The following is a 22,808-nucleotide window of genomic DNA, read 5'->3' as shown; positions in this document are numbered from 1 at the left end:
AAGATTTGTATAATATAATGTTATAATGAAGGTTCTGTTAATTTGGCTAAAATATATGTCCCATTTTTATGCCCCCCTTCGAAGAAGAGGGGGTATATTGCTTTGCTCATGTCGGTCTGTCGGTCCGTCCACCAGGTGGTTGTCAGACGATAACTCAAGAACGCTTGGGCCTAGGATCATGAAACTTCATAGGTACATTGATCATGACTCCCAGATGACCCCTATTGATTTTGAGGTCACTAGGTCAAAGGTCAAGGTCACGGTGACCCGGAATAGTAAAATGGTTTCCGGATGATAACTCAAGAATGCTTAGGCCTAGGATCATGAAACTTGATAGGTAGATTGAATATGACTCGCAGATGACCCCTATTGATTTTCAGGTCACTAGGTCAAAGGTCAAGGTCACAGTGACCCGAAATAGTAAAATGGTTTACAAAGTTGGTTGAGGTGATTATTTTCTCTTAAATTACTGACAACTTTCCAATTAGCAAATACAGCTTGTTAACTACAATATTGCCAACTTGAGTGAATGACTGCGTTACTGATGTGTTCAGAGGTGAATGACTGTTACTCATGTGTTCACATGTGAATGACTGTTACTCATGTGTTCACAGGTGAATGACTTTGTTACTGATGTGTTCACAGGTGTATGACTGTGAATGACTGTTAACTCAATCCATACTACAGCCTTATCTCTATGCAGCCCCTATCAGTAGTAGCCTTATCTACCCCTAGCTAATCAGGACCCTCATCAGCTCTGAATGCCTGACAGATCATCTGATTATTGTTACTTTTAGTGGTGTGAAATGGTATATAGTGTTTTTAAGTATTGTTATCTTGTTGACAGTTAATGGGACAGATGTTTTATTATTATATTTCCAATTTAAAAATGAATATAGTAATGTATGAAAATTTCGAAATCTTGCATAACTTATCAAATAAAAAAACATTGAATTATATCCAAATAATTTATCCAATACCATTATTATCTATGTATACACTTTTTACAAATAGAAACTGTTATATTGAATAAAAACAATCTTTTAAAATTATTTTAAAATAAAACAAAATTAATAATTAGAGCGGGTGTACCTATTTCCGAACAGCGTCTAATTCCGAACGAAAATTTAAACGTTTACAGACAATATAATTCAAGCATGAACTCTGACATATGACATCATATTTATGACATCATAACTTAACTCTTTCCGTTTCGTCCATGTTTGAGCGGCAACGAAGTTAAAATTTTGAAGAATCTCGGAAAGTCGTTTCACCAACCAGTCAAGTGAGTGGAATTACGCAAATCTCAATTTCACCTTCACTAATTCCTAAGGTTACATGACGTCATTAAAGTATTTCCCCGATCAGGTTTTGCTATTCTATTGTTAGTTAGGCATTTCCCAACTAGTGTGTATGCTCTATTTATAGCTTCCACAAACAAAAAAGGCAAAAATCAAGTGTTCGGAATTACAACCGATATATTAAACAATGTTCATTATTCCGAACGATTTTTTTTAAAGTGTTTATCATTGAAGTTTACTGCAATAAAGCAAAAACTTACAAGAATATTGTTTTATAAATTACCAAAACTTAAAATAAAAGGCTCATGTCTTGACACATGAATTCGTTTTATTTTAGATATTATGAGTCGTCAATTACAAGCAAAACGTAGAAAGTACGACCCAGAAGTGGTTGGTCGTGCAGTCGAAATAATAAAATCGGGTACAATGACGCTTGGCCAGGCTTCCAAAACGTATAAAATACCCAAAACAACACTCCATGATCGTGTCCGTGGGAAGTACGCAACTGACCATATCGGTGCGAAGACCGTCCTCAGTGCTGACGAAGAGCAACGAATTGCCAACTGGGTGGTCCATATGAGTAGGGTTGGCTACGGTCGAACAAGACATGAGCTGTGTACGGTTGTCCAGAAGATTATCAATGACGCTGGCAGAGAAACCCCTTTTCTCGAAAACAAACCGGGACGGCAATGGTTGCGTGGGTTTTTTAAGCGTCATCCGTATTTGTCCGTCCGCACAACTATCCAATTAGGGAAGGAGCGGGCCGTCATCACTACAGAGAAAATTCAGCGTTGGTTTGCCGAATTTGAACGCTACGTTAAGGATGAGCTCAAAGATGAAACTCTGCTGCTTGATCCTAGTAGAATCTACAACGCAGACGAGACGGGGTTCTCTTTGTGTGCACACAAGAATAGTAAGGTTGTTGCAAAAAAAGGAGACCCCGTTGTATATCATTTTGGCAACTCGGACAAGACTCAGATGACCGTTATGGCAGCAGCAAGTGCTTCTGGTCACTTCGTAACGCCAATGATAATCTACCCTGGCCAACGCTTCGCATACGACCCCTTAGATGGCTTTGAGGAAGCTGCGTTTGGTCGTTCTGAAAACGGTTGGATGGACTGCGAGGTTTTCGTTTGTTGGCTAAAAAACGTTTTCATACCTGATATTAACGCCCGCCAAGTAAAGAAACCTGTGTTGTTATTGATAGATGGGCATTCTACGCACATCACAATGAAAGCATCAGACACGTGCCTTGAAAATGGAATCGAGCTTTACTGTCTACTTGAACACTCATCACACTTGATTCAGCCTCTAGACCTCAGATTTTTTGGCACACTTAAGGCAGCATGGCGGCAGTCAGTGCGCGACTGGCAAACCCATAACGTTGGTCAGTTCGTTACGAAACAGAATTTTGCGAGAGTGTTCAAGCAAGCTTGGACTGCAAGTACAACGGTTGACGCTGCAGTGAAAGGTTTCCACGAATCTGGCCTATTCCCTCTTGACCCGACCAAAGTGATGCACTCGATGAAACTCCAGCCAAGTGCAATATTTTCAGGAGAGCAGCTTCTCACGTCGTCACCAGCCAATGATGTTTCGGTGAGCCATCATAATCAGCCTGGCGCCTCACCCGCCCGTGTAGAAACGTTGCCTATCAAACCAGTCGCCCCGTCTGTCACCACACTCGACCAATCTGTGGACATACCGGTATTAGTAACAAATAATTCGGTCGCCCCGTTGGAGAGACAGCCCAACCAGTCCGTCACTGCGACTGCCATCGCACCGTCGGAGAGTCAGCCCAACAAGTCCGTGACTCCGACTGTAATGCTACCCAACCAGTCAGGCGCCCCGTCGGATATTCAGCCGAGCCAGTCCGTCACTCCGACTGTCATACTACCCCTACAGTCAGTCACCCCGTTGGACAGTCAGCCCAACCAGACACACGCCCCAAATATCATGTTAGACAGACCATCGGTCACTCTGTCTGTCATACAACCCAACAGCCCCCAGACTGTCACGCTACCCAATCAACTGATCGGAATGTCCGACAGCCAACCCAACCAGTCCGTCGCCCAAACTGTAATGGTAACCAACCAGTCAGAAGTTCCATCTGTTTCACCATCCAACCAGTTGGTCACCTCGACGGTCCTTCTCACCAAGAAGTCGGCGACTAATGATGTATCGCCAGTAAATAAGACAAACTCACCTGGCTACTCTCCCTTTTCAAAGCATTTGAAATTACCGACATTATCGTCACTCACCGAAAAGCAAAAGCCAAATGTCCAACGGGTTCTCATGCCTAAGGCCATCACAGGGTCTACCTATCGCTCTCTGTTGCAGGAAAAGATACAGAAGAAAGAGAAAGAACTGCAACAGAAAAGTGAACGAAAAAGAATAAGAGAAGAAAATAAGAAAAGGAAAGAGGAAGAGAAAAAACGAAAAAATGCTGAACAGGAAAAAGAAAGAGGGAGGCAAGAAAGGCTGAAAAACAACGCAGACTTACCATAAAAAGAAGAAAACAAGAGAACGAGGAGGCAATTCTTCGGGAAATCAATGATTCGTTATCAGACAGCGACGTCCAAGTTGAGGCCGGCAAATGTTTTACGTGTGAGAAGACGTATGACAACTTTATTGAATGCACTAACTGTGGCCGGAGATTTCATTTTGCATGTGTTGACATAGAAAATCAGTTGATTTGCGATGAACTTCCTTTTGAATGCAAATATTGTTGAAATTTGAAAGTGCATAACTGTTCAAATTGTTGAAAACATGTTCTTGTTTTGATAGTTCGTGGAATAAATTAGTCTGACTGTTTCTTTTCTTTGAATATTTTACATTTTTGGAATGCACTTTGAGTGTTCGGAATTAAAACCACCAATGTTCGGAATCAAAACCAGTGTTCGGATTTAGCATACATCACTGCCTTTCCTATAACCCAAAAATAATAGTGTACGATGACCCATACACGCAATCGATGTTTTTAAAAGGTCCCGTATGCGTTGTTGTTTCTAAAAATATCATCGATTTGCGAAAGTGTGGTTATGTTTCCGAACTGTAGACTTTTTTGCTTAGATGTTCGGAAATAGGTGCACCCGCTCTAAATGACATATAAACAATAATAAGATATTGCTAATAATAAAAACAAACATCAATAAGCACAGTTATGTTTCAATTGCAAGTAATTTTATGTAAATAATAAATAAAATATGAGAACATCTAAATATGCTTATATTAAAACTTAATTAAAATGTAGAATAAAATAAAATACAAAAAAAGAATACAAATAACTATCAAAAAAAAAAGTTACCATTACTTAATTTATTTATTTTTATTTATTTTTCCCACGGGTTTTGACCAAAAATGGTAAAACAAAATCATTTTCCAAATTAAGAAAGAATTTGTTACAAGAATTTTCTTAGGTTGAAAACTTACTGCAAATAAATAGCTGTTTCTTTAAATGCCAATTTGAACAGACGTATTTTTAAGTCATTAGGCATTCAGAGCTACATCTAAGTTGGACGCATATATACGATGCTAGGAACTCCACTGTAGATTATTTGGACGCATATATACGACGCTAGGAACTCCACTGTAGATTATTGGACGCATATATACGACGCAAGGAACTCCACTGTAGATTATTTGGACGCATATATACGACACTAGGGCTGAATGAGTTAACGATGTGTTCACATGTGAATGACTGTGTTATTGATGTATTCACAGGTGAATGACTGTGTTACTCATGTGTTCACAGATGAATGACAGTGTTATTGATGTGTTCACAGGTGTATGACTGTTTTACTGATGTGTTCACAGGTGCTGAAAGCCAAGCTCAGTCTGCCGCCTTACTTAACCAATGATGCAAGAGGGCTTATCAAAAAGGTAATAGCAGTCTATCTTAAAGTAATGGTGTATCGCAAAAAGAATCTTCTTCAATCACAGTTTGTTTATGGCATCTCCTTTTGCAGTGAGGAATATAGGCATTGTCTTTTTGTTCTTCCATATATCCGTCCAAAAAGTTGGTTTACCCAAAATGATGTGTATTGTTTAACATTGATTCCTTTTTATGCCCCCAGCGGGCGACATATAGTTTCCGCACTGTCGGTCAGTCGGTCATTCTGTCACTCCGTCCGTCACACTTTTTGTGTCTAATTTAAGTAGTTCTCATCCGATCTTCACCAAACTTGGTCAGAAGTTGTATCTAGATGTCTGTGCCATGTTCGAACATGAGCCATGCTGGGTCAAAAATTAGGTTACAGGGTCACTTGAATCTCTAGGCCAAGTTCGAACATTCAGCTTGGCCAAAAACATTACAGTTTGAGGCATCCATGTCATGTGGACACATTTCTTGTTTCAACAAATCTTTGATTATTGCATGGATTTTATCTTGAGCACTCATACATATATACCTACATACAATATCCCTTTTATCACCTCATCTCAATTCACCTATGCATTGATCTTTTTATGCCCCCAGTATGGTGGCATATAGCAGTTGAACTGTCTGTCAGTCTGTCTGTCTGTCTGTCTGTCTGTCTGTCTGTGCGTCCGTCGGAAAACTTTAACATTGGTCATAACTTTTGCAATATTGAAGATAGCAACTTGATATTTGGCATGCATCTGTATCTCATAAAGCTGCACATATTGAGTGGTGAAAGGTCAAGGTAAATGTCATCCTTTTAAGTCCAAAGTAAAAAGATACAATCCAAGGGAAGTAATAAGCTTTAAAAGGGAGATAATTTCTAAACCTGCCAAATGATATATTGATTTTTTTTTCAAAACGGCGCAATAGGGGGTATTGTGTTTCTGACAAACACGTCTCTTGTTTTTTACTAAAACTAATACCAGACATTTTGAAAGACCGTCACAATATTTAGGCCAGACTTGATTATGAAGAGACTAAATTTACAGGCCAGTTGAAATTTTACAGGCCTCAATCATAAGTGTTTGACCTACATGTTGCAATAATCCAACTTCCAGCTACTGACCCTGTGGGCTGTACCTATTTACTCATAAAAGCTCAAAGCATTCAAGAATAACTAGTGTTTGACCCAGGAGGGCATAGAGGCATGTCATCTTTACTTATGATTGATTCAAGAAAAGGCGAAAAATAGCTTGAAAAGCCTGATTTGAGAAAAGAAATTGGGCACGTTGGTTTCAGTTTGGGGGAGCACCTATAAACTTTTATTCTAGAGTGTTATTGAATCATTAAACTAAGATTAATTACTATATTTAATATGTTTACCTTTAGATATCTTCTACTCACATCAGCGATTTTTTTTGCCCAATTCGGAAAAGTACCTGTGCCAGCCCAGTTGGAAAAATTTTGCGCTAAAAAAACCCCCTGAAATTTGGAAAATCCGCGTTGTGAAGTCTTCATATTGAGAACTTGGTGTATTTGAGTTTTTGCTCCCAAATATTTTAAAATTGATTAACTAACTAAATGTTATCCAGTTGTCAATATTATATTTACTTAGGTTCAAGCCATAGAGCTGCATAGGGAAACTAACTAAATATTGCACTTGATCAGGGACGCCACTTTCTGCTTTCATTGTATTTATACCCCCATAAACGAAGTTTAGGGGGGTATATAGGAGTGAACTTGTCTGTCTGTCAGTTGGTCGGTCTGTATTAAGTGTCCCCTCTCTTATTCAAGTTGTTTTCATCCGATCTTCACCAAACTTGGTCAGAAGTTTTATCTAGATGATGTCTAGGTGAAGTACGAATATGGGTCATGCCGGGTCAAAAACTAGGTCTTAGGGTCACTTAGTGCGTTTTAAACATTGAGCATGGTGTCCTCTCTCTAATTCCAGTAGTTTTCATCCGAGCTTCACCAAATTTGGTCAGAAATTGTATGTAGATGATGTCTAGGCCAAGAAGTATTCATCTGATCTTCACCACACTTGGTCAGAAGTTGTATCTTCATGATGTGTAGGTCAAGTTCGAACATGGGCCATGCCAGGTCAAAAACTAGGTCACAGGGGTCACTTAGTGTGTTTTAAACATTGAGCATGGTGTCCGCTGTTTTTTGTGAAGACAACATGCAAAATATTCTGTGTCAATGCTGCATGTGGGGGTATTCGTCAAGGATTGTAGGTAGGTAGGTAACAGGCTGATCCAGCAAGGGTTGCATGTAGGTTGTCAACAGGCTGATCTAGCAAGGGCTGTATGTAGGTTGGTAACAGGCTGATCAAGCAAGGGTTGTATGTAGGTAGGTATCAGGCTGATCTAGCATGGGATTTATGTAGGTAGGCAACAGGCTGATCTACTAGCAAGGGCTGTATGTAGGTAGGCAACAGGCTGATCTAGCAAGGGTTGTATGTAGGTAGATAACAGGCTGATCTAGCACGGGCTGTTTGTAGGTAGGTAACAGGCTGATCTAGCAAGGGTTGTATGTAGGTAGGTAACAGGCTGATCTAGCAAGGGCTGTTTGTAGGTATGTAACAGGCTGATCTACTAGCAAGGGTTTGGGGAAAATGAGGTCCAGTTCACTGTCATTAAAAATCTATAATAAAAAAAATCTCATTTTTTTTTATTTGCATGGAAGTATTTTTTTCTGTAATTTTGTGTGTAGGTGAACATAATAGAAAAACATTTTCCACTCAATGACTTGAGTTTGGATGGAGTTATGGTGCTGTTTACAGTTATTTGTTTGTTGCTAGCTTACATGCAAACCAAGGTTAGTTTTGCATTTTTGGCCACTTGTGTTTATGTGACTATATAGGAATGGGCACATTGTTTTAACTTATACAGTTTCTTCGTTTAGTTTTCATACACTACATAATTATGGTAGATATTCAATTTAAGATATGTCTTCGTGGTCATAAGGTGACTAAGTGAATGTGTGCATTATACTATCAAAGTGGTAGAAAAATTTATCGCACTGTCTTTGGACAGTTCTTGTATACTTTCAATGGATGACCATTTGATACCTAATATATGCTTATTAGGAAGTTTAGGAGCATTTTAGCTCCAAATAAAAGAAATGATCATAGTGTTTTTAACCATGTACAGGCATAATGTGCTACGTTTTATCCGTAAACTTGACTATGAATTGAAATGGACATTGAGCAAGGGTCATCCATATTTCAGATACAACATGAGATTATGGTAGATCAAAACAAAGATTATAATGTCATAGATTCCTGAAAATAGATCTTTTATTTCATACCTTATCTCTTGTGTTGCAGCTGTTACGAAAGCAGCCCCATGAGCGTCTTGGTGGCGGCAAAGATGACGCAACTTCTATAAAGGTATTCAGAGGGTTGACTTGGCAGGTGCCTCGGTGTATGAAATGTCTCCTCGGCATATATAACTACCAACTCTGCATTGAGTCTTTAGAATTATTCATCTGAAATATTTCTCTGATCATGCTATTTTTATACGCCCGTCTATGACGGGACGTATTATGGTATACCCCGCGTCTGTCCGTCCGTCCGTCCGTCTGTCCGTCCGTCCGTCCGTCCGTCCGTCCGTCCGTCTGTTAATGTCGTACGCTACGTCAAATATCCTTTGACAGATTTTCTTCAAATTTTAACACAATCTTAATATTGATAAACCCTGATCCCCTTTCGTTTTTGACGGAATTCTGAATTGTCGTTCCAGAGTTATGGGACTTTGTTCGTCAAAATTTCGTGATTTCATTGAATGTCCTACTGTAGCTCAAATATCCTTCGATGGATTTTTTTCAAATTTCAACACAATCTTAATATTGATAAACCCTGATCCCCTTTCGTTTTTGACGGAATTCTGAATTGTCGTTCCAGAGTTATGGGACTTTGTTCGTCAAAATTTCGTGATTTCATTGAATGTCCTACCGTAGCCGTCCGTCCGTCCGTCTGTTAATGTCGTACGCTACGTCAAATATCCTTTGACAGATTTTCTTCAAATTTTAACACAATCTTAATATTGATAAACCCTGATCCCCTTTCGTTTTTGACGGAATTCTGAATTGTCGTTCCAGAGTTATGGGACTTTGTTCGTCGAAATTTCGTGATTTCATTGAATGTCCTACTGTAGCTCAAATATCCTTCGATGGATTTTTTTTTTTTTTTTTTTTAGTATCCCTGAAAAATTGAACAAGGTGAGCTTTTTTCTATTCCGATTGTACACTACCACTTACCCATCTACATTTCTCTTTTATTATTGGTCAAAATATCTATAACAGGTTTACTTCAACTCCATATCCTCTAAAGAAATGCATACATATACTCAAAAAAAGATATGGTATGAATGTCAAGGAGACGGCGCTCCATGCTCATGTACTTATAAAATAAACCATGTATTCAAATACAAATAAACTGAAGTAAAAAAATGATTCAAAGGGTTATTTATTACCTTACTACTTCATTGGCGAACGACGGGCGTATCATGCGCTCATGGCGCAGCTCCTCAGTTATTAATGGCATTTCTCTCTCATCCAAGTTATGGAAAAGACTGTTAACTTCATTTTTACATCAATAGCACAGATAAAACAAAAAAGTCTTCGTTTATAAACATCAAATGTTCTTGTTTTAGATAATGCCATAAACTATGTTACATAAAGCGAAATGTTAAATTTATATGAATTCACATTTAATTGTTTTGCTGTCGATCACCATTGTCACAACTTGCGACAAATTTCTATCAGTGGCAACAATTTTTTCAGAGTGGCAAATTTAATTACTGACACTATTATTTTAGTCTGAGCTAATCTTAATGTAGCAAGAAATCTGGTCAGGTACATCACTGAAGCATATCAAGTCAACAGGTTTTGTACAAACAAGCCCTAGGGTCATTGATTGTAGTCAGATCGCTTATTGCCCCTTTGTTCTAGATGAGGGTGACATCCTGTGAGAGATTATCTTTAACTTAACAGCATCTTTTTATCCCCCGTCATCGGGGCGGAGGGATATTGTTTTGGTGTTGTCTGTCCGTCTTTCCGTCCATCCGGAGTCATATCTTGGAAGTGCTTTGACGGATTTCATGGAAACTTGGTATGAGTATATATATGGATACTAGGATGATGCAAGCCAAATGGCATTGTACACCATCTGTTAATAACGGAGTTATGGCCCTTTGTATCTTGAAAAATGCTTTTTCGAGTGTCAAATATAACACTTTTGTGTCCAGAAGCATATTAGCGGGGGATATCAATTCAACAAATTTGCTTGTTAACACTTGGTTGGGAAAATAACACTGTTGAAATCAAAATCAGCATCATTTGAATTTAATCTTCTGAAGTCTTTGGGAATTAATCTTATGCAATATAGTGATTTTTGAATCCAAATAACTATGAACATTTAAAGATTATGCACATTTTTCAATGCCCAAATTAGTCGTCCTTTTATTTCAAAACGAGGTTAATCTACAGCATGCAAAAAAAGAAATATCTTTTTGGATTTGATTTCTGAACTTTTAGACATGCTCAATCATGATGAAATTTAACATGAATAAGGGCAGATTGTTGCTTCTTCATGGTGACAATAATTGTTATTTTAGAGCTTGAAAAACATGAAAACAATTAGAATCCTTTTCTTTGGTTCTGTGGTTTAATTCTTGAATAAATAAATATTGTTCTTAAAGATCTTATATCAATATGGTAGGGTGGCATATAGCAGTTGAACTGTCCGTCTGTCAGTCCGTCAGTCTGTTCGTCCGTGCGAAAACTCTAACATTGGCCATTACTTTTGCAATATGGAAGATAGCAACTTGATATTTGGCATGCATGTGTATCTTGTGAAGCTGCACATTTTGAGTGGTGAAAGGTCAAGGTCATCCTTCAAGGTCAAAAGTCAAAAAATACAATTCAAGGGAAGTAATAAGCTTTAAAAGGGAGATAATATCTAAACCTGTCAAATGATATATTAAAATTGTATTTCAAAGCGGCGCTATAGGGGGCATTGTGTTTCCGACAAACACATCTCTTGTTTTTAGCGAGTGTCATTTAAAGTAAGGTCAGAATTACCAATGGTTTTCACATAGTTAAAAAGTGGCTTTTTTCAGGCCAGTGAAATCCCTGTTATTGTAATAATTATGTTTAATATTTGTAACATCATTATGTTTATGTTTGTACAATAATGATGGGTAATATGTACAATAATTATGCTTAATATTTGTACATAAATATACATTTTATGTATTTACATTATTCATAATCTAAAAATAATGCAATAAAGGAACTATACTAATGTGATATGACATTATTTACAAATGAAGCAAGTTTGAACAGGCTTGTGTTCTCATTCATGTTGATTTAGGGATTTCCATAAATTTTGTTAAGGAAAATTGTGTGGAATGTTTTCCTTTCCATCATGATTTTCTCTCGTAAACTTTAAACATAAATGGTCATGATCTCTCAATTAGTTGTATTTTTACAGGCACATTCTTTCTTCCGTCACATTGACTGGAATGATTTGATCAACAGAAAGGTGGAGCCTCCTTTTAAGCCATCTTTGGTATGGTTGATTTGTATAACTTAGATTTATTTTGAAGTATTTCATAAACTTTGAAATTAAGAGGCACTCACAAGTCTATTGTCTTGGCAGGACCAGTACTTAGGTATGTCATTATAATGATAATGAGAAGGCTGCATGGCTATACAATGAACACATGTCTCCTGGCCATTGTCAGTTACTGCATTCAAAACACTTTTACGATCATAAAATGTTATTTTGTGATAACACTATTATTCTATATTGACAAACCATTTTTTCACAATAGAATTAATTTAAAAGAATATATAAAACATTGTCTGTTTAGGCAAAAGTTTACATGTAAAAGACAAAATGTGTTTTTATTCTTTTGTTTAGTTAAGGCAGTTTCATATTTGCATTCTAGATTAGAGTATTTTTTAGAAGATGGAAATGTAAAATAATGCTTGAAATAAGGAAAAATATTGACTTTTGTGAAATAAATTGAAAATTGTGAATTATTTAAAAGTAGAATAGGATTTTAATAATTTTTCACAACACAAATTTGATTCAAATAATAATAATTCATAAGCGTTATAAAAAATTATCAAAGAGCACCTTGCACTTTGTCTTATTTTTTACCATAACGTTTTCCCCCTGCAGACTAATGATGAGGATGTGAGTCAGTTTGATACAAAGTTTACGAAGCAGACGCCAGTGGACTCACCAGACGACACTGTCCTAAGTGAAAGTCAGAATAAAGCATTCCAGGTAGGTGTTGCAGACGACACTGTCCTAAGTGAAAGGGCAGACAACACTGTCCGTAGTGAAAGTCAGAATGAAGCATTCCAGGTAAGTGTGGCAGATGACACTGTCCTTAGTGAAAGTCAGAATAAAGAATTCCAGGTTAGTGTGGCAGATGACACTGTCCTTAGTGAAAGTCAGAATAAAGCATTCCAGGTTAGTGTTGCATATGACACTGTCCTTAGTGAAAGTCAGAATAAAGCATTCCAGGTGAGTGTGGCAGATGACACTGTCCTTAGTGAAAGTCAGAATAAAGCATTCCAGGTTAGTGTGGCAGATGACACTGTCCTTAGTGAAAGTCAGAATAAAGCATTCCAGGTTAGTGTGGCAGATGACACTGTCCTAAGTGAAAGTCAGAATAAAGCATTCCAGGTTAGTGTGGCAGATGACACTGTCCTAAGTGAAAGTCAGAATAAAGCATTCCAGGTAAGTGTGGCTGATGACACTGTCCTTAGTGAAAGTCAGAATAAAGCATTCCAGGTGAGTGTGGCAGATGACACTGTCCTAAGTGAAAGTCAGAATAAAGCATTCCAGGTTAGTGTGGCAGATGACACTGTCCTTAGTGAAAGTCAGAATCGAAGCATTCCAGGTTAGTGTTGCATACGACACTGTCCTTAGTGAAAGTCAGAATAAAGCATTCCAGGTTAGTGTGGCAGATGACACTGTCCTTAGTGAAAGTCAGAATAAAGCATTCCAGGTTAGTGTGGCAGATGACACTGTCCTTAGTGAAAGTCAGAATAAAGCATTCCAGGTTAGTGTGGCAGATGACACTGTCCTTAGTGAAAGTCAGAATAAAGCATTCCAGGTTAGTGTGGCAGATGACACTGTCCTAAGTGAAAGTCAGAATAAAGCATTCCAGGTTAGTGTGGCAGATGACACTGTCCTTAGTGAAAGTCAGAATAAAGCATTCCAGATCAGTGTGGGCTGAGTCATGATTTTTTTATTTCAATAGTGTTTAGTGTGCATTAAACATTTGTAGACTCAGAAAAGTTATTAAAAATGGTGCAGGTTAGCTTTTTTTTTTATCTCACTCAACCTGTTCATTTCTTCAAAAAGTTTTCTCTGAAGTACAATTAATGACAATTTGTTTTCCTCCATATTAGGGCCAAGTGTTGCATACCTTAGTGATGCAAAAGACAAAATTTTACATGCTGGAACATATAAGCAGAATTATTGTATGACTTTGCCAGATGTTCTTGTCACATTGATTCTCTAAAATGATATATGTCAAGAATCACTTACAATATGTATAGTTATTAGTACTTATTACTGTGCACACCTGGTAAGTATACTAGGTGTTGACTGTGAACATACATAGAAAAGTAATACATAAAATCACGTCAAAAGCATGCGCTTAACTACTCACTATGACTGCACGTTATAAAAAATAAACAAATGAGGTGATTTTCTTCGTGCTTCATTCATTTTAGAGTTGTTTATTATAATAGACAATGGTTAATGATTGTGTGTCCCAAAAGTGCAATGGCCTTGCAAGGTGTTTGTGATATTGCAGGGCTTTTCATACGTTGCACCATCTGTGTTAGAAGATCTCAATAAACCATGGATCGAGGAAAGAAATGTCAGGTCACCCAGAAAGCACGGCAACTCATTCCGTATGAGAGCCAGGTAAAACAAAACTTTGACTACAAACTTACCACTTATTCATGCATAAGTTTCTCAGTTTGTAACATGTTGTTCATCATTTCACTTGAACTGTAAACTGTTGTTATCTTCAGACTGTTCATCTTATAAATTGAAAAATATAACTTTGAAATGTGATTGGAGATTGCTAATATACCCAGAACTGCAGCTCTTCCCAGCCATGGTATGTTTTAAAACTTCTTTATGTGCTAGCTAGAGCTGGAATACAAAGTTCAGTGTTGCTTGTTCTATGGGGGGGGGGCATTTGTATTGTTTAAAAACCGGGAAACGTGTAAGTAGGTAAACTGACCTGATATAACTGAAATGCAGTTGAAAACAGGGTAAAGTTAGGAAACAAAGTTACTACAGTGACAGTTCTCTCCCGCTTGCAGCCATAGCCCGATGACAGACGGGTTTGAAATGGCCACCGGTCCTGCCCAGCAAGCAGCAGCAGATGGATATGAGGCCATGGACACTTCATGTCAGCCTGCACAGCGCACGCAACCACAAAACCTTAGCTCCAAGCCATATAAGCAAGCCGCTATGCCAATTAAACAGCAACGACCCAAACATATACTATAGTAACTAACTAGACTTTTATAGAAATTTTCAAATTAAAGGCTAAGCAAGGTGTTTCCCAAATTTCAGCATGAGTGAAAGTTATTTAGCTTTAATTTTGATGGGTTTTAAAATTAATAAACCACAGCTAGTATTTTTGCTTCAAGTACAAGCTTGGTAAACATTGTTTCAATTTATTTGCTTTGTTTGTGTTTTTATGACCCCGGATGGAATGATTGGGGGCATATTGTTTTTTGCCTATCTGTCATTCTGTCTCTAAACTTTAACCTTGGTTCAAGTTTTGCGATAACTTTTGCAATATTGAAGATAGCAACTTGATATTTGGCATGCATGCGTATTTCATGAAGCTGCACATTTTGAGTGGTGAAAGGTCAAGGTCATTCTTCAAGGTCAAAAGTTAAAAAAAATACAATCCAAGGGAAGTAATAAGCTTTGAAAGGGAGATAATTTCTAAACCTGCCAAATGATATATTGAAATATTATTTCAAAACGGCGCAATAGGTGGCATTCTGTTTCTGACAAGCATATCTCTTGTTTAAATTTTTATCTTGATAAAGATTCATTCCTTTTATTTAATAATTTAGAGCATCTTACTTTTTGACAAGTGCACCATGATTGAAACTTGGGGAAAACTTTGCCTATGTCTAGTCAAGCTGTGTTATTTTAGTAAAATGTGTTTCTCTGAATAAAACAGTGTTCAATTTGCTGTATCTGATATGTTGTTAAGACTTTTCATTCAATATGTAAACATAAAGTAAAGCATCTTTATTTAGACTACAAAAAAATGTCTGTGGTAATTAAGTGTTTATTTTCAATTTTCTACATTTACTCAATTAAATTTCAATAGCTTATTTTCAAATAATTCACCTTTAATTGTTTAAGATATTAATGTTACAAAAGTTGTCTAAAAAAAAGAGGTTGTACTGTTTGTTTTAAGTGTGCATGAACACAAACAAAACTGTCAAGTTAGTTTAGTTATTGAAAACTGCTTGATATTTCATATTGTTACATTATTGTTAATACTGATGTAATCAGAAATAAGAAGAAAGCGGTTAATGCCTTTTTGAATTTAACAGATTTTAAGAAAATATTTGCAATGTCATGGACAGTATGTTAATTTTTATAATGATATGAATATGTATGAAAGTATTTGAGGGTAGGGTATAAGGACAATTATCTACTTATTGTCATTGTTAAAAACCTGCATTTTAATTTCATGCATATCGTTTGTCTTACCAAGTTAAACTTATTAATAGAGCAGTTAAAACCAGTTAATTTGGAACATGGGAAAGTATTATGCCATGGTGCAACTTTAATCAACTAGTAATATCTCATGTACCTTGTAATGAATATGTTGCTGTGTGTTCATGTAAAATTTTTATTTGACCCTTTCTCATTTCAAAATCTAGATGAAAATTATGTTTTGGATTCATGCAACAGAAGTTTCCAACGGGAAAAAACACAAAAAAATGTTTCATTCAGGAAGCTGTTCTATATTATTATTTTACTTTTTTCCTTTTTAACAATAACTTGTTCTTTTTAAACCGTTTTCTGATGGTAGTTTTAATGTAGGTTACATTTGTCCTACATCTACACGGGTTACGCCATATCGTATGTGTATCAGTTTCAATATTGTTCTAAGGTTTGTTCATTATGTTTTACAATAGACCATGTTAATTTAAAATGTTTGTTTTAAAATTATTTTAGGATAATGTTTATAATTTTATTTTGTTTATTTATTTCACACTTTCCCACTGGTTTAGAAATGTAATCTGTTATTAGTTGCAGATAGGGTAAGCTTAATTGGACCTATTCACAAATTGTCAAATTGTTATTTTGTTTCAACAGATACTAAAGTTTAAAACTTAAAATTTAATATGAACAATAATAAAAAATACACCTGCTGAGACATTAACTGAAAATTTCTTTAAATATATATATAAATATATAATTTGTTTGATTCAGTGGAACATCGATTTTAAATCACGAGTGATCATAGAAAATAATATGTTGACGAGTGTCACATCCACAAGTGAAAACATTTTTTTTTAAAGATGATCACCAGTGAATTAAAATCCACCGAATCCACAAATTTTATATTAATTTTAGGCTTTTTTTCACTGATTTTTTACATTGGAAAAGAGTTTACGGGATAATTTTGTTGGAATAATGACGTCATTTTGTAAAAAAATGATGTTATTTCACAGTAAAACGAAAATTATCGATTATTTTCACTGTTATTTTTCACTGTTTAAAACAGTGAATTATCAGTTTCAATTCACTGATATTTCTCTAAAACCATTGGAAAGCATAATAAATTATAATGTGTGATATTTAGATGATATGAAACAGGAGTCTTTTATAAATAATAATATTTACTCTTCCATCAAACCTTTGGAACACAAACACTGCCAATGAAATACACGGATACACAGCACAGTTGTTGCTTTTGACCTCACCAATCAAAACCATCAACTCTCACTATAACCTTGACCATATATTGGTACAAAGTGTGAATGAGACGGACTGGTAAGCACTGACATGTTTTCGTCGTGATTTCTGTAAGGATCCTGCTGTTTGACTAGTGAAATGTTTTTGTTTATTAAGCTTATGGCATACCAGTACAATCTGCAAATATGTGATTACTTTCTTTAGTTAAACCACGTTTACAATGATAGAATAATATGTATGAGTACATGTATAAAACCTTGTACAATTAATTAACTGAATAAAATCATTGTCCTATTACTAACGATCCTCCATCTAAATATTGTCTGTTTGTTTTAAGTTTTTTACACTAAATCTGGTAAATCACCAGTAGCAATTGTTAAAATTCATTTCTGTTAATAAATAGACATACACAGACCATGTCGCCTTTCTTTACAGGTTATTCTGTGTGTACAAGGGTAAACAATATCCTGTTGTTGTTGTTGTTTTTTTAAACCTTGTGAATGCTGCTCATTGTCCTTAAGGCATTCGCCTACATTGATAGAGGACACCTTTGATATTGATGATTGTAACATAGCATATTATTGGAACAATTGTGATTGGTTGGTGTCCAGGAGATCCATGTTTGCTTATTATCTTGAACAGTGAATCAGGACACTTAAAGATAATGTTTGTGGGCATAACAAACCATTAAGATAATTTGGAGCTTTTCTAAACTTTGGTTCTTAAATATAGAAAAAAAAGACCAAATAAACTTTTTCTGCTGTCTGACTTTAACAGCTTAAATTTAATCATCATATAACTTGCTAATGGTGACTGGGCATAATATCTGAGAAAGTTTTGCTAACCAGACAAATTGCTTGAAGAACTTTTTAATCATGCCCCATGAAATAAAAAAAAGCCAAATTAAACTTTTCAACTCTTTGACTCAAACAGTTTTTATCTTATCATCATTAAGCTGCATGATGATTAATGAGGGCATTCTATCTTCACAAAGTTCGAAAACACAGAAAGATCACATGAAGCTCTACAGAATGTTTGTCCTTGAATTATTAAACAAAAGTCACTGTTAACCTTGTCCACAGCAGTTTAAATGGTATCATTATGAAACTGGATGATAATGTTTTGGAGCATGTCTCCGCTAAATTTGAAAAGCAGTCAGGTATCCTGAAGCATGAAGTTATGGCCCTTGAATTGCAAATAAACTGCCATGTTCTCTCCTCAAGAATTGAGCTAAGATGAAGATATTGTTAAGACATGTGAAGGCTTGCACCAGACCTAGCCTGAGTGTGCATGTGGCACCAGTTGGGTGAAGGTCAATGACATGGTCATTTAAAATGGAAAAACTATACTGCTCAATATTTTGAATTTATGTGCTGATGTTGGTACATGTAGCTTACATGCAGGTCTAGCTTTTATAGTTTTGTTTTGTTTTCTCTTACTTTGAACTTCTTCATAAATGATTTAAATAAAAATATGATGACAAATGTTTAACAATGAAAAAATCATCACTGTTATTTTTTTGTTGATATAATTAGGTTATGTTCCTTTTTTATTATATATTTATTTTAATTCGATTATTGCCATTATATTGTGTTTATGGCAATTATTGTAAATTTCTTATGTTAATTGAATTATTTTGTGTACATTTTATGTTTTCAAGTATGTAGTGTTTTTTTTAAAGGAATGTTTTCAATATTTATTATTAAAAGTTTGTCTAATTATTTAAAACAATTAGTTGAGACTCGGTCTGGAGATTTCAGTGCACAAACATTTTCTTTTTAATTCCTTATTGTTTGACTTTAATTCACAGTGTGTTACTTGTAATCAGTATTTTGTGAAAGCAACTATATGTTTCTCAAATAACATTTGATAAATGGAGAACACAGCTTTCAACTAAGTATATCTAAATTATGAATGATTTTGTGTCTAGATAAACTAGGCTTAATGTATATGCGTTTAGCATTGTCCAAAATTTATGGTCTGCATGATTTATTAGGGACCACACTTTCTGCTTTTATAGAATATCTCATGATAATAAAGTCTCTTATACTCATTTTAAGTTTCGGCAGAAAAAATAATCCCATAGTAGCTGGTGCCGACTGCATATGCTTATCTGTGACTTTAATAGTCACATTTAGCCTTGTTTCTCAGAGACTGACTCGTACATCAAGCAGATATCACAGTCAACATCCTACATCCAAAATCAGTTACAGAAGTTTTCTGCCTTTAGAATTTTTATGCTCCCCCAAAAAATTTGGGGGGGGGGCACATAGTCGCCGCTTTGTCTGTCCGTCCGTGTGTCTGTCCATGCACAATTTTTGTCCGGGCTATTTCTCAGCAACTAATGACCGGAATTCAATGAAACTTTATTGGAAGCTTCACTACCAAGAGGAGATGTGCATATTATCAGTGGGTTCTGGTCGGATGATTTTTCACAGAGTTATGGCCCTTTGAAATTTTCCATTAACTGTACATAAAGTCCAATTCTTGTCCGGGCTATTTTTCAGCAACTAATGACTGGAATTCAATGAAACTTTATGGGAAGCTTCACTACCAAGAGGAGATGTGCATATTATCAGCGGTTTTGGTCGAATGACTTTTCACAGAGTTATGGCCCTTTGAAATTTTCCATTAACTGTACATATAGTGCAATTCTTGTCCGGGCTATTTCTCAGCAACTACCAAGAGGAGATGTGCATATTATCAGCGGGTTCTGGTCGGATGATTTTTCACAGAGTTATGGCCTTTTGAAATTTTATATAAAAAAATTCTTGTCCCCCCAACTACTGTGCCCTCAAGACGTTTCCTTTTATCTGAATATATAGTGCAATATTGTGACCAAAAAAACCTTTGGGAAGCATCATCCGTCTCCGACGGTTTCTTGTTTTTTCTTAACACGTCTTCAACATGTTAATGCCTGTATGAACTTAACTGTGGCAGAAATATAGTTAGATAACAATGTGACCTTTCTTTATCAGACTGATAACAAGTAAACTAAAAATTCAGTTATGTTCTGTAACAGTCCACTGCCCACAAAACCTTTTGTTGAAGCATCAATAAAGAGCTACAAATTGGTGCTTGTAATAATGTCTGTCTCGCTCTTGTTGCTAATGTCGGTGTTTTTCCTTGTCTTTATGACAGTTTGCAGAAAAATAACACATCTGAAAATTCTGATATATGATAAATATTAAATGCATAAATGAAAACATTTTGTGAAGCATTTGACATGTCTCGCAATATTATTTGATTGAATTTATTTTATGTCTCAAGAAAATGTAAATATTGAATATGGGTTTAGGGGGAAGTTATGAATATTTTAAAAACCTGTATAGATATGGGCCCAGATGTCTTGATAATGAAATGGGCCGTGCTCTTTGAAAAGAGGGTATAATGCTTGTCCATATTAACCCTTTGCATGCTGGGAAATTTGTCGTCGGCTTAAATGTCGTCTGCTGAATTTCTAAAATTAGCATTTTCTTCGATTTTTTTCAAAGAATATTATCAGAATAGCAAACAGTGTGGATCCTGATGAGACGCCACGTTCTGTGGCGTCTCATCTGGATCCAAACTGTTTGCAAAGGCCTTCAAAATTGGGTTCCCGCACTGAAAGGGTTAAGTGTTGTCCCAGATTAGCCTGTGCAGTGGACAACACTCTCCGCTTTTATGGTATTTTCAGTTTAAATAAAGTCTCTTCATAGCAAAAATTCAAGTTAAGGCAGAAAGTGTCATCCCGGATTAGCCTGTGCACACTGCCAGGCTAATCTGGGACGACACTTTACCCAAATGCATTAAACCTCCTTTTCATGGAGCGCGGCTTAATGTACATTTTTTCATGTAGAGGTTCGCTGATGGTCTGATTCTAAGACTTAAATAATCCTAGATCTCCAAGGTTCTTGTTTAGTATTGAACCAACTAGAATTGTTGTAACATCGTTACATTGATTAAGATTTTCTTTAATGGTTTAGTGTATGACTAAATCTGAGGTTGAGGCTTATTGTTGTCATGGGGCTTGTGTACAGGCGTTCAAAAGCCGTTTATATTAAGAAGATAAAGATTTGACAATTTTCTTGTTCATTAAGTATTATTATGTTAATTTTGCCATGTAGCTGGTTATTTATATGTCCCCCACCACTATAGTGGGGGACATATTGTTTTTGCTCTGTCTGTTGGTTGGTTGATTGGTTGGTTGGTTTGTGCGTTTGTTTGCTCCAACTTAAACATTTTGTCATAACCTTTGCAATATTGAAGATAGCAACTTCATATTTGGCATGCATGTGTATCTCATGCAGCTGTACATTTTAAGTGGTGAAAGGTTAAGGTCATCCTTCAAAGTCAAAGGTAAAATATATAGCTTCAATGTGGCGCAGAAGGGGACATGGTGTTTCTGACAAACACATATCTTGTTATCCATTTCATTTGTTATCTGTAAGAAAATCATTATTTATTGTTATTTAGTTTATTAATTCTAGAGAATGATGTTCCGACTAGATCATTTCGCCCCCTGGGTGGAAAAAGGTACAATGTGACACTGAAATTAGAAGACACATTGCACCTTTTTCCACCAATTGGGAGATTAACAAATAAGATGAACTAGCATTACACATGTTAACAACATAACTTATAGATTTAAACATAAAGTAAAATAGTGCAAAGCTTAAGGTGATAACGTCTCTGTTAACATAATCAATCAGAAAAAGCTTAATATAAGGTGGAGGTTAGCTCTAAAGAAACTTAACATACGCTCCTGTCATAAGTTTTGTTGTGCATACATTGTATTAATAAGATATTTTTTAGAATGATTAAATTTGGTATTTTCTATGCATATATGTGTTTAGTGTGGTAAAAACAGAATGTTCAAATTCTAAATTGTTCTCCAAAGATTGATGCATGTTATGTTCATTAACAATATGTTATGTTCATTTTGAGAGTTAGTTTTGTTGGGTTATTTTAGCTGCTGCAAATCTTTTGTTTATTTTTTTTCACATTGTGTTTAAATATCATTTACTGAAAAGGTATGCCTGAGTGTTTCTTAATAAGCTTTTATATTTTGTCTTAAGATCTCTTCAGTCTGACATTTCATCTTCTATGCGTGTTTTTTAATGAAACATGTAAGACAATTAGTGTGACAATTTGTTAAAACAAATCAGGTTTACAAAACGTTTTAATTGAATATGTTATTTAAAAAAATAAATACTAAATTTCAATTGGTACGGATTGTTTGTCCTTATTGATCGATATTACTTGATTGTGAAACTTCATCAACAGTATGAGGGATTTAGTTACATTCTTTTGCGTAATTGTCATGCAAATAGCGGCATGCATGCAATCATAACTTCACATACATTTTGAATGTATCATATCAACAAAAATCTCTGCAGGAGGTGTGGGACATAGATTTTGAATGTATCATATCAACAAAAATATCTGCAGGTGTGGGACATAGATTTTGAATGTATCATATCAACAAAAATCTCTGCAGAAGGTGTGGGACATACATTTTGAATGTATCATATCAACAAAAATCTCTACAGGAGGTGTGGGACATAGATTTTGAATGTATCATATCAACAAAAATCTCCGCAGCATGTGTGGGACATACATTTTGAATGTATCATATCAACAAAAATCTCTACAGGAGGTG

At 35.8% G+C, this 22,808-nt stretch overlaps 1 protein-coding gene across 1 annotated transcript in view; it reads left to right on the top strand.

Moving 5' to 3' along the window:
• The window catches only part of LOC127856279 (ribosomal protein S6 kinase beta-1-like), a 31,087-nt gene extending 13,004 nt beyond the window's left edge, over nt 1-18,083 (top strand). The window contains exons 11-16 of the mRNA XM_052392386.1: nt 5,118-5,183; nt 8,492-8,554; nt 11,660-11,737; nt 12,356-12,463; nt 14,010-14,122; nt 14,530-18,083. Coding sequence (XP_052248346.1) covers nt 5,118-5,183; nt 8,492-8,554; nt 11,660-11,737; nt 12,356-12,463; nt 14,010-14,122; nt 14,530-14,719 — 618 coding nt within the window. The 3' untranslated portion in view covers nt 14,720-18,083. The remainder of the gene's footprint in view (nt 1-5,117; nt 5,184-8,491; nt 8,555-11,659; nt 11,738-12,355; nt 12,464-14,009; nt 14,123-14,529) is intronic.
• The last annotated feature ends 4,725 nt before the right edge of the window (nt 18,084-22,808 follow it).

The sequence above is a fragment of the Dreissena polymorpha genome, chromosome 1, assembly GCF_020536995.1.
Source record: "Dreissena polymorpha isolate Duluth1 chromosome 1, UMN_Dpol_1.0, whole genome shotgun sequence".
Taxonomy (NCBI): domain Eukaryota; kingdom Metazoa; phylum Mollusca; class Bivalvia; order Myida; family Dreissenidae; genus Dreissena; species Dreissena polymorpha.
Note: the sequence above shows the minus strand (reverse complement) of the source record. Positions and strands in the feature narration are given on the sequence as shown.